Source organism: Galeopterus variegatus, unplaced genomic scaffold (assembly GCF_000696425.1).
Source record: "Galeopterus variegatus unplaced genomic scaffold, G_variegatus-3.0.2 Scaffold5020, whole genome shotgun sequence".
NCBI classification, from domain to species: domain Eukaryota; kingdom Metazoa; phylum Chordata; class Mammalia; order Dermoptera; family Cynocephalidae; genus Galeopterus; species Galeopterus variegatus.
In genome coordinates, this window is record NW_007731131.1 from 283830 (window position 1) to 296917 (window position 13088).

The 13088-nt window shown below is 38.5% G+C and overlaps 1 protein-coding gene across 1 annotated transcript in view; it reads right to left on the minus strand.

Annotated features, from left to right (window-relative positions):
* The window catches only part of APP (amyloid beta (A4) precursor protein), a gene marked incomplete at its 5' end in the record, with an annotated part of 108211 nt that overhangs the window by 81614 nt on the left and 13509 nt on the right, over positions 1-13088 (minus strand). The window contains 2 exons of the mRNA XM_008588756.1: positions 9136-9192; positions 11505-11672. Of these exons, the coding sequence (XP_008586978.1) occupies positions 9136-9192; positions 11505-11672 (225 nt within the window). The remainder of the gene's footprint in view (positions 1-9135; positions 9193-11504; positions 11673-13088) is intronic.

Here is a 13088-nt window from a genome sequence, read left to right on the forward strand (position 1 = left end):
GAGAGGGTGACACAGAGTACTTCATACATGTTAGTGCCCTTCCCTCCTCCTCTGATTATTACCTCCTTTCCAAATCTTTGAATTTATGCCAATCATGAGAAAAGCAGCTACTTTTATTTCAAATTCACTGAAAAAGAATTACACACAGGACCATGAAGCACCAACTACAGAAAAAAGTACACATGTATTTTCCAAAAAAATCTTTGGTATGTCCCACATAAAAGGCTGAAAGTATCAAAAATAAGTGAGTTCTTAATTCATAAGACTGAAACAATAATTTTCAATATTAAAATTTTTTTGGAAAGAAAAATCAAAGGTAAATAAATGTTTTTCTGCAGAACTTCAAGCAAATGAATATGCATGCTATTTTTAACTTAATCAATTTCTCAATGTGAAATGAAGGTGCATTTTAAATGTGTTTCCCATGGTTTTCAACAATTTCTCATCTTAACTGGTAGGGCTCAAAAGAACAAGTTAAAGTAAAAGCAGAATATAAAACAACAGTATTCTTTTGGCATAGTATAATCTGGCAGAATGACATGATTAGGCAAACCATATTTTATGTTTTAAACAAATTAAAGTGTGTAAATGTTTGGGGTTATATGCACTGATTAAGATAGTCATCTGGCTTTAACTGCTACAACCATAGCATAAGCATCCCTTTGGAAAATTGGAATCGTAAAACTTACTATATAAATAGGAAGTTTTTCCAGCTCTTATGGTTTGTAAATTTTATGATTTTCTCCAATTCTTATGGTTCGCAAATATTGCCTCTGTATAATGGAAAGGAGATAAAACCCTATAATCTGAATCACTATAATCACATTGGCCTCGGTTGAAATGTAGCTTTACAATACTAAGAATGAAAGAATAATCAGGAAATAGACATGCGAGGTATGTTTAACAGGATTAAGAATATTTCAAGTATTAAACCTTCTTTTTAGACACATGGAAATAAATACAAATACTGTATTACCAATTTATTACATTTATCAAGAAATATTTCTGTGATGGTTAATTTTATGTGCTAACTTGACTGGGCCACTGTGAGGGTGTTTCTGGATGAGGTCGGCATTTGAATTGGTGGACTCAGTAAAGTACACTGCCTTCCCCAATGTGGGTGGGCATCATCCAATCTGTTGATGGCCTGAAAAGAAAAAAAAGATAGAGAAAGAAGGAATTTACCCTTTTTGTTCCCTGTCTGCATCACTAAGCTAGGACATCAGTCTTCTGCCCTTGGACTGGCTTTCCTGCTTTCCTGGGTCTCTACCTTGCAGATGACAGATCATGGGACTTACAGCCTCCAAAATAACTGTGTGAGCCAATTCCTTATAATAAATCTCTTCGTATATGTATGTATGTGTACATATATGTTTGTATATACATGTATGTGTATATACATATGTGTGTATATATTCTATATTGGTTCTGTTTTGCTGGAGGGCTCGGAATAATATAATTTCTCTTCAATCAAATCTTTGTTAGGGGACCTAGTTACTTCTAGTAATTGGAGAATTTAAGAGATGCTGTCTTTCAATCTTTAATTCAAACTGTTCAGCCATTCATACTAATCCTCCATCTCAATTAGTATAAGTCAGTAAAATTATCCTATATTCATATCAATCAGCAAACCAGGTCACCATTTAGTCAAGGAGAGAAGAATAACAGCATATTTTGGTATTTTTCAAATGAATTTGATATTTTATTATCACTGCTCTGCAGCCAGTGAGGAGGAAGGAGAGAGCATTTTTAAGGAGGAGGTCCAGAGGGCTCAGCTTCTGTTTCTCTAATATCCCTATATCCTGAAGACATCAATTATCTTACCAGGGCTGGCTACTGTTGTGTGATAATGTCCATGGTGGGCTATGTCCCTACCCATTCAAGGTGTTTCTTTTGGGGAAAGGCGTAGCTCAAGGAATGTCAAGGCATGTCCCACGACACAAAGGGAACAAGAAAGCTGTATACTGCAGGTCACTTAAAACACAGGTCACTGTAACCACTTAGAAAGTGAAAACAAACTGGCTTTAAGAGGGTTTCGCTTTTGTTTTTTTGTCTTTTTTAAGCTGTTACCCTGAAGCAGTTTATCCTGTTCAGAGACCTCTGAGGTTCTAAGAGACCTTAGAAGCTATGACCTGGGCTCAGATTTCCAAGCTGGCCAAATAATACTAGTCTCTTTTCATTAGGCATGTTACATGAGTTCTCATTTAATAGGTGGGGAGAAAAAAAGTCACTATTTTATTGTGTAGAGGGGAAACCCTATCATTTAACATAGTCACACCCACAAACACACATAAAGTCTGAGTTTAGGACTAGGTAAACCATAAAAAGATATAAAGTTAATTTTTAAAGGACTAATCTACCAACATGTCCAGGCAGCTGGAAAGGGTATGTTTTGTTTTGTTAATGAACAACATGAGTTCACAAAAAATATGTTTTTTTAGGATCTCTGTTGGCTTATTTTCTATCAAACAGCTGTTCCTGCTCTGAAAAATATCTGCTAACAGAATTAGAGCTGTAAAACAGGGGTCAAGCGAAAGATCCCATAGAGGTGGAACAGGGATGACTTTTTAGCCCTAGGTCCCTGCTGAAACATGCTCACTCATATTATCTGTGAGCAAGCTAGCTGGATCACCTTTCCACAAAAAACTGGACTTAACAAAGCTCAGGGTTAAACATCTTAGCTCTAAGTTTTGATCGCTAGGCACCCAATCATTAGCAGCACTACCAACATCATATGCATGGGCTTTTACAACTTTTTAAATGACTTTCATTTTTATTTTCTTATTTTAGTCCCATAAAAGCCTTGTAGGAGATGGTAGATACATAACAGTGAGGATGTATCTAAACACTCATAACAAATGAAAAAATACAACAGAAAAGCAGTTCCAATTCACAGTGGATTAAGCCTCAAGTCAACATTCAGCTTCCAAATACTCACTGGCATTATGGATGACCAGTGCCTTTCATGTAAGCTCCGTCCTTGATCTCTGCAACCCTGGGAGGTCAGAGATATTTAAGCAGCTGAGAGAGCAGCTCTGAGTACACAGACTATGCTGCCTTGAGTGTGCCTGTCGGTTCCTTTATTTCTCCATCCCACCAACACTGTAGCCCCCACTGTATGTGAGGGATGTGTGGGCAACCTAAGAGCAAAACGAAGCCCCTTGTCCCGGTGGAATTACATTCTAGTGAAGGAAATAATCACCACGGGGGAAAAAAAAAAGAAAAGAAAAAAGACAAAGAAATCATATTGTTAGCATGTGATTTACATTACGGAGAAAAAGAGGAAAGAAGAAAATAGAACAGGTTTAAGAAGGATGAGGAGTGGTGGGGGTAGGTAGACTTCAGTGGTAAGTAGGTGGCCAGGTGGGGTCTTAATTAAGGTGACGTTCAGACACTTCCCTGTTAGCTGCCGGAAGAACACGGCAGGAAGGTGGAGGTCCTAAGAGGAGACGGTGCCTGGCAAATTCCAGAATGAGCCAGGAGAGGGATGTGGCCAGAGCTGAGGCAGCAAGGAAGCAGGAGAGGAAGAAAGGAAATGGGGGCACAGTGAGGTCTCTGAGGAACCCATGTAGGGAGATAGAGGGGGGAAATATGGGATGTGACATGTTTTAAAAGGATCACTGTAACTGCTTAGGCACAAAAGCAGAAAGAAGAAAATCTTTTAAGAACAGAAGACAAAGATGAGGGTAGCTTGGACCAGGATGCGTCTTATAGGAGGTCCCCCCCCACACACACACACATGCATGCGCGCGTGCACACACACGCACACGCAAAGGATCCCCATTTCCATTGTAACAGCAGTACGTCCACGCTCGTCACAACATCCACTGCACAGTGATATCCCCTCTCAGATGCTGCCAGCTCTACTTCCCGGGGAGGAGGCAGGCCTGCATCCAGCTTATTCATGAACTCTTGTGCTTCACCCAACGTTCCTGTCACAAAATGCACCTCTGTCGCTACGGACAAGAAACCAATGAAACATGTCCACACCTGTGTTTCCTCTGAGAAAACGGTATCATTTAAAGGGAAGTTACTTCAAAACAAAGTGAAACCTGCTGACATCTTCAGGATGCGACAGAAATCTCTTTTTGCCCATCTGGAAGACTCCATATGAGATAAACCATGAAACGTTAACTGTCCACACAACAGTTTCCTTCATTTTTAGTTCTGACTGTGTAATCCCTGCACAGCACTCCATCTCCTATTTACCCTAAAGACTGCAAGAATGTGGCATCAAAATCAGACATTGTGAAAAACTGCCCCTATCGTTTTGATATTTGTTTCCTAAGTCTCTAGGGTGAAACACAATTTTATAGCCATAATGGGCTCAAGATGTAAAAGAAGGAATAAACCCACCTTCAAACAGTAATGACCACAACCACCTACAATAGGCCATAAGGCTGAATGTTTCCCTAGACAGAGACCCATTAATGGCATTTTGTAGATAGGCTCATGTTAGAGTCTAACAAGAAAATTTAGTCTCCTTGTGTGAGCAGAAAGGCAATTTATCTCTATGGCATTGACAACAGAAGATGAAAGTAAATTAAGAGCTATAAATCATTGCCTTATCATTGAAAATGCTACTTGATACAGAACTAGCAATGCTGCCACTTGAAATGGCTATAATTTACAAGAGGTGGCAATGAGGATAATTCATATACGGGTGAAATATAAACCTGTTAAGAAAGATCTTATGTGAAAATTTAATCTCAAAACATGGCAGAGGGCTAGCCAGTCAGTTCAGTTGGTTAGAGCACAGCCTTATAACACCAAGGTCAGGGGATCGGATCCCCATATATTCCAGCTGACAAAAACCAAAAAACCATGGCAAGAGCTTTCAGACTGCCACCCCAACTTAAAACTAAAAATTATGAAAGTCTCTCCATTTCTCCAATTCCAAAATAGCTAAAACTCTTAATGCATTCTAAACTCAAGTATGTATCATCCCCACCAAGTCCAAGAGACGGGAGCCATTTAAAACGTGAAAATAATGTTTGTGGTCCTTCAGTATGATACTAGAGTCTCTAAAAAAAAGAACAAAGGCACTCTCCCCCGATATGCCCTTGTTTTATAGTCAGTGCATTGCAGTTGGCAGAGAATACCATCAATGCATCGTGTGGACATAAGGCAATAAAAATGTAATCTATGCTGTGTTTACTCTATCAAGCTACATTTCTTTTTTTATGTCTATGGACACGTACCGATATGGGAACTTTGTCAAATATGTGAAATGAATGTGAAAGAATGAATGCTGGTGTCATTTTTATTAATATCTATATTCTCTACTTAGCACAATGCACCAAAATTTAAAAGCATCCTCAAGTCTGCCTCTAAAAAACATATGTGAAGCAACAGCAATAACTGGCATTTAGAATGTCTAAACCTTAGGTTATTGCTTTTGTCAATTTGTCAGAAGCTATTTTCAACTTCATTAATAGTGGCTCATAAAGAAACGACCTGTCATAACTACTCAACACTCAAAAGATGAGTTCAAAAAGTCAACATCTTCAATATTGTCCACTTTTGTAGAAATTGTAGCAGTAAAAGCAGATGGAACTGTTAACCTCTATGGAGATCTTAAGGATAAAACCAATTTCATTTTACATCAGCCTTCCATAAGCAGTCTTTCCCTACACTTGTATATTTTATTTTATATTGTCATTTAATTCTATCACATGCCTGGGTCTCATCTCATCAATAAAGCTATCAAGTTATTGAAAGCAGGGTACTTGGATTACTTTGGTGGTGCCCATCAAAATACCTAGCTTAGCACTAGCACATCCTGCAGTTACAAGTAACTGCTGTATTAAACTAAGGATTGGCCTGTTGGATGCTTTTTTAAAAAAATAACGTTTTATTGAACCACAGCATCTATCTGTTTACATATAGTCAGAACAGCGAGAGCACCTTCTACCTTATCTTGCAAAAGGATAGTGGTCTAACAAATTAAATTTCATAAACATCTACTGAGAACTGGAGGCTACTGATATTCTAACACTTCAACATGTCCTCAAGCTTGTGGAAAGTATACCTATTTACACCAGCCTAGTTATATCTCAGAGTCAGACATGGGGAAACTACTAGTCTGGAACAGTGCTTCTCAAGCCAGGGTGATTTTACACCCCCCCCCCTCCCGTGGACACATTTAGAATAGTCTGGAGATACTGTTAGTTATCACAGCTAGAGTTGTGTTAAAGGAGCCAGTGATGCTGCTAAATATCCCACATGCATAAGAAAGACTCCCACCACAATGAATTATCTGGCCTGAAATGTCAACTGTCAAGGTTGACAAACCTTGGTCCAGATGTTGTTTGTACCACATCACTGCAAGTGAAGGAGCCAGAGATCGGTCACTGTTTGGCCAGATCCCATGGTGCAATCAGCTGACTGAGAATGAGCATGATGCTCTTTCTAAGATTAAATGCATTAAGGAGTTGGTCTGTTTGCCTTTTGAGATGCAATCTGAGGAGACCACTAGAAAAAATTATCATAGCCTCATATCTGATATATAAACTAATCAACAAATATTTATATAATAACTTTACTATTTATGAACACTGCATGGTACAGACAATGTGAAATTTCTGCACTGTCCTAAACCCAAATGGGCAGATGCAAAATTAATGTTGGAAATGACTCAGCTCTCTCAAGATTCTTTATCTCAAATGGCAAAGGATTTTTTAAAGGATTCAAATCCGTAAGTTCGAATAAAATGGAAGCTCTCAATCACATTTTTCTGTCCCTTATATTTGTGATTTAGACTCTTATGTATAAAAACGAAAGACTCCCAAAAAACTGTGTCCCTAAATTGCAATGCTTAAAAATTGGTTTTTATGAGAAAAATTTAAAATATACAAATGCCTGATTATAATAAGTCTTGATAGGATAATTATTTGATTTACAATTTAGACAATCATACATTTTCTTCCTAAGTGTAATCATGTATCAGTTCAACTGGAAAGCTTTTTCTATCTCATTTCACATTTATCATTTCACTAGAAGCAGCTCAGACTGCGCTACCTGTGAAACCAACCAACTTTGTACAAAGAGGTGTCATCCAATTAGCTCTAACTTGGTGAAGAGCAAGTGTAAGCCCAAGTTGCCTAATCAAACAGGCTTGCTTGCCTTCAGTTGTGGCTCATTTTCTCTGAATTGGGTCTGCTATCTGCATTTGACCTCCATATGACCATGACTTTTTCAATTCAAATGTGCAGCTTCATGATAAATAAGACTGCATGGCTGCACAGGCTATAAATAACTAGAAATTATATGCTTTCTCTTGTCTGTTTGTACTCGCACTGCAAAACCCTTCACTTGCTGTGATTAAATAGTCTCTGCAGGTAGACAAGAAAATATAGCTGCCAAAATAACTGTATCCTCCTAGAATGGAAAGGTGTCAGGAACCCAAACACACTGCAAGTGGATGAAGAAAATTACTGGGAAAGAGAAAATTACAAAACAGGCTTTCAATATTGTTTGGAAGAGTGGACAACACAAACAGTAGTTATGTGTACTTCATGAAAAAAAATTTATCAAATGTTCACTTCCATCAATTAATAAAAATGGAAAAATGCAATTCTTTTATATCTTATAATGATATAGAATGAAACTTGAAGGAAAAATAATCAGTTTTGTAAAAGTGTGGGACAGACATTTAATTTACTGATGTATGTGATGTTCATGGAACTTAGGAAAATATGTTCTTAATATTCTTCATTGTCTTTCCACTGTTTTCTGTATTCTTAAAATGTGCTTCTGAACCTCGAAAGCAGTTTTGCTAACCAAGAAGACAATGTCAGAACCAAATGCTTAGCCATTTGGTATACAGAATACATGCAGCCAAAATGTCATTTAGGTTTCAAACCTGGTCCTGCCATTCTATGGCTCAGGACAAGTCACTAAGCTCTTTAAGCCTCATTTTCTCACATGTACAAAGAAAATAAGTAAAACATCCACAAAGTATCCTGGAGAAAAAGAGAGGATCGGCAAAAATGCTCGGTACAAAGCAACACGCCATGCAAATCAATGTATTATCAATCCTATGTGCAATAAGTTGAGTTTTTCCTCATCCTTCTCTGTCTACACAGTGGCCATTCTTTTGATGTTCTTAGAGAATAATGCTATGTTTATTGTGGCAGTAAAATCCACATCCTTCAAAAGTTTACCTAATATTATACGTTATATCTTACAAAGGCCATTAAAACACTTAGAAATCTTCTGTAAAGTACATAATTCTCCATCTATAATTTATTGTTTTTTAAAATTTAAGACACTTGGTTTCATCAATTTTAAGACTAGTTTTTTCTTCCAGAATAATGTAGATAGATGCTAATTTGAATTATAAAATATCTAAGCTACAACTGAAACTGTGTCTCTTCTTCCAACGATAAGGATCAATAGTACATGTCATCCCTAACCTAAAGCTGGATAAACCTACTTCTAGATATAATCCAAATTCAAAAATGAGTGTTTATGTATTTGACACCACATCTGAAGCCAAGCTAGACTAATAATAACTGAAATAATCACAAAACTTAAGACATCGTAAGACCTGCAGCAGTTGTTCGATACATTTTTTTATAGGAAGCTCTTTCTCTCCTTCCTAATGATAAGATCAAAAGCCATGCACCTCTGACCTACTACTGTGCATTCTGAGAGAGAAGGAAGAGGTGGTTCAATGACCTAAAGTGACCTTTCACTTTTAACTCTGAAACAATTGTCTTACAACACATAACTGAAACCTGAGAACACAAATGAGTCCGCGTACCACAGTACAAGAATATTAAACATTTTTCTGGGAAATAAATTACTCACATATATGGTCTCTTTTTAAATTGTGGCATTTTAGCAGCTTTTTAGAAAACAAAATAATGATACCAAATAAAACACAAAAATAATGTTGCATATACAATATTTAATAGAGCCACACTAAATAAAAAGGAAATTGACAGAAATAGAAGCTGAGTCAGTATTGTTAGCCTGACATTTCAAGTTTTCTGGCAAAATTAGACATCATTACAAGCAAGGTAATATTCAAGAACCACAGAACCATGCAGAGAAGGTGATGATACTGGAGTCATCACCCAGCCATGCAACATACCCCACCTCCCTTCCCACAAGTGAACGACAACATACGTTTAACAGCATCTTGGGGAAGAGGTTCCCAGGTAGTCTTGAGTAAACTTTGGGACACTATGGAGAAAATAAGAGAATATAACTAAAAACAAAAACAAACATGGAAATGAAGGGTGAAACTCTCTCACACAATTCCATTGACCAAAACAAAATAAAAAACAAACAGAAAAATCATTCAATTAAAAACAAAAAAACTAAACAAATACCCTGAGGTTTAGTTTCTCTGTGAAACCAAAGTAAACATATAAACAGAAGATCTATTTTAACAAGAGGTTAACATCTGAGAATGCTGGATATTTTGTCTCTGGTAGTACATCCAAGTAATCTATTAGAGGATTTCTTGCTCCTATTCTTCATTTAGTTCAAGTATCCATAATTCCCAATTCATTTCTCACAGTATCTCCATTTGTGTCACCCATTCATAGGGAAGCTTCTGGCTCTCGACTATAGCTATTTGTTGAGATTTTATTCTCCACTTATACCTGTCCACCTAACAGACCTCAGCCTCTGGCCCTTGCCTTCTTGATACATTACTCTGTAACCCATCCCCCTCTAATACTTAGTACAGCTCAGTTTTACCGTGTACATCCCTGTTGGGAGCATCCACCTTTTGCAAATGTTACAAAGTGTGTGCTGTCCAGGGAACCTGCATCCAACCCATGAAGCCCAGTGCTCACTCCCAGTCCAAAGTGATTAAATGGCGAGGGTGCTGGGGGAAGGCAGTAGTGGGATGAGGCGGGGGTGGGTGGGGGGGGATAATTTCTTACTCTTGAGGCAAATTCATCACTGCTAATAATTTTAAAACAAAGCAAAACAAACAAAAAACCCTCTTTCTTATTACTGAAACATATATGGTATCCCAGAAAATAAACCCACTTCAGGAAAGAAGGAAAAAAGTTGGAAATCTGCCAGAAAAACCTCACCCAAGAACTAAACCAGTTGGAATCACTGTAACAAAAGCCCTTTGTTCCAAAGGCTCCAGGCAACAGAATTCCCCACTGTGTTCCCATTACCTGACCTAATTAATTTCTCAGTTTGCAACTGAAGACCAGAGTCTTTTGAGCTAGAAGCTGCAATAATCCAATCTCAGCCAGAAAAGAACCCTTGGGGTTACCAGTTCCTACACCTGCTCTCATACAGGAGTGAAGTAGAATCACCTCATAAACGGGTGATGGCAGGAGACAAATGCTGGATCCCACTTCCATACTAGGCTCCTTCACAATGGAAGGTCTTAATGGTGTAGATCCTTCTGTCGTTTTGCTTAATCCTACAATCCCACTGGAAGACAATTTATATAATCCCCACGAATCCTAGACAGAAAATGGTGGCTGCCACCCTTAACAACACAAGGGCGAAAAGGCAGGAGTCTCAAAAAAAAAAGCACAACTATTGAATATATTTTTTAATCAAGTTTTCAATCAAGTTGAGTAATTCTTTATTGAGTAGTACAAATGCCCTACTCATGAACAAAATAAATAAACAAAATGGAGACTTTAACTCTCAAGGCTGTTTAACAAGAGCAGAAGTTTCATATATTTGCTACATTAATTTCCCCTGAGAATTATCTATTTGGTGGGGGGAGTTTCATCTTGCATTTAAGTCATCATGACTTCATATATTTATCCACCAGAGTTATGAAAAACTTAATATTCAAGAGAAAGGCTTTAAAAATGATATTCCTTGAGTCTTATGTCACTGAAAGTTTCTAATATGAAGTCAGGAGTTTTCTTCTATCTATTTCTAAGAGAGGAAACGAAAACTTGACATTGCAAATGTCTATGTGCTGAGCTCAGCAGCAACACAGGCATTTCCACTCTCTGGCATGTGAGGTCCATGAACTCAATTCAATCCCATTCTCTCTCCACCACAATACAGTACTCACGTTACAAACTAACTTAAAGGTATTCATCACAGCAATCCTCCTTGCCAACGCAACTGAAGCTTCATCAGCCAGGCTTCCGTGGTAGATCGTTTTTGCACCGGGAGGGTACATGCATAAACACCAACACATACGTACAAAGACAGACATGTATGTATGCAATTGCAGAAACGGCTGCCGAAGACAAAACAGCCACCCCAGCTTTGTTTTAAAGAGAAGCACTCAGAAGTCCCTCCAGAATGCAAGACGCATCTACCCCAGCTGGTAAAAGAACACATCCACAGCCATGCCTTATTAGAGAAAGACAAGAGGTGTGCTCATGACTGAACATACTGTGGAGACTCTGGGCAATTAGAGAAGTTGACAGGAAGGTGGTTAGTGGTAGCAACAGGCCCATTCCCAAGAACCAGGAAAATCAATCTGTTACAGAGAGCAGAGTCAGTGGCAAGAAAGACGAGAGGTGGCCAGGCTGGAAGAAAGGTCCACTTACTGACGCTGCCACACACCGCCATGCAGTATTCTTCTGTGTCAAAGTTGTTCCTGTTGCCGCCACATCCGCCGTAAAAGAACGGGGCACACTTCCCTTCAGTGACATCAAAGTACCAGCGGGAGATCATTGCTCGGCAGGGCCCGGTCTCGGCTTGTTCAGAGCACACCTCTAATCAGAGGAGATGTGGGGAACCACATTTAGCACGAAAGGCACCGAGTTGGTGTTCATGTACACACGTTCACATGACTTATGCATTAATCCTCCCAGTAGTAACTGGGACTGGTTTAATTAGACAGCATCTACCAAACATTTACTGAGCAATTTAATCACCCACCAGGACTTCAGAGTTACCTCTGTAACAAGAGCAGGGCGTTCCCACCTGGCTCAATGAGTGTAGCACTCAGTAGTAATAATAACAGGATTCCGGCTAGAGGTGAAAATATCCTTTAGCTGCTTTTAGGTGAACGTTAAATGACAGAAGGTGCCTGTACATCAAAACCATTCTCCATGTGAAAAATAAACTTCTCTTTTAAAGTAATCTCAAGTCAACTTTGATGTCAAAGTACTGTTTTGGTTATGATGCAAACGTTTAAGCTCTTGCAAACATCTGATTGTTCACCTGAATCAATGACTGGCTTGACTCAAGTGTGAAATTAGTTGTGTGTATTTTGAATGTTTTCCAGTTTTTGGAGAGAGCCAACCTGTCCAGTGACTATATCTGGAAACATATGTAATACCTGTAAATGTGACTTATAGTTGATTACACTGACTCTAATTAAAGACAATTTTTATTTGTACATCTGACCCTTGGGCAGAAAAATAAAATATAATCAACAACTCTAATTTGTTAACACATACCATGCATTGTTTTTCATTAAAACACACCTTACCTGTCAACATGTCTTGCCACCCTCCCCAATATCAGTTTCATAATCTCTGACTGACTCAAAGATTGACTCATCCAATTCCATTTGTAAAGTTAATCATGATTAGAATTAGAACCTCTCATGTATATCCCATTTTTGTTGGAAGTAAAACAGCAGCCCCAATTCTCCCTCTGGGTTTGCACCCTGCCCTTCCTTGCTAAGCTGGTAGAGAGCCCGCTGATGCCTTAGCACACAATGTCTTGCTTATTCTTAGTTTAACTAACACACCAAGGGAAAAACACCTTTTTATGAGACAAAAGCCATGCATAACCCAGAGCTTCCAAGTTAGAAGTATTCAACAGATTGATTCTAATCAACTAATCAAAGACAAAGACCCACAATGTCAATGTAAAAGAGAACTCACATTTTACTTCCCTATACACGCTACTCATTGCTCTTTCAGTAAAGGCAATGAGAGCTGAGTGGGTAGCTCAGTTGGTTAGAGCGTGGTGCTGATAACCCAAGGTCCAGGGTTCAATCCAGCTGCAAAAAAAAAAATAAAAACTAAAAAAATAACAGAACTGAGATGATGGCAAAACCAAAAGCTGATGCCAACAGGGAGGACACAGCACTGAGCTTACAAGGTACGTGTCCAGCACTGCAGGAGAAATGCCCTGTGTAGCAGACATCCAAGGTGGTTCTGGCTGTCTTTGGGTGG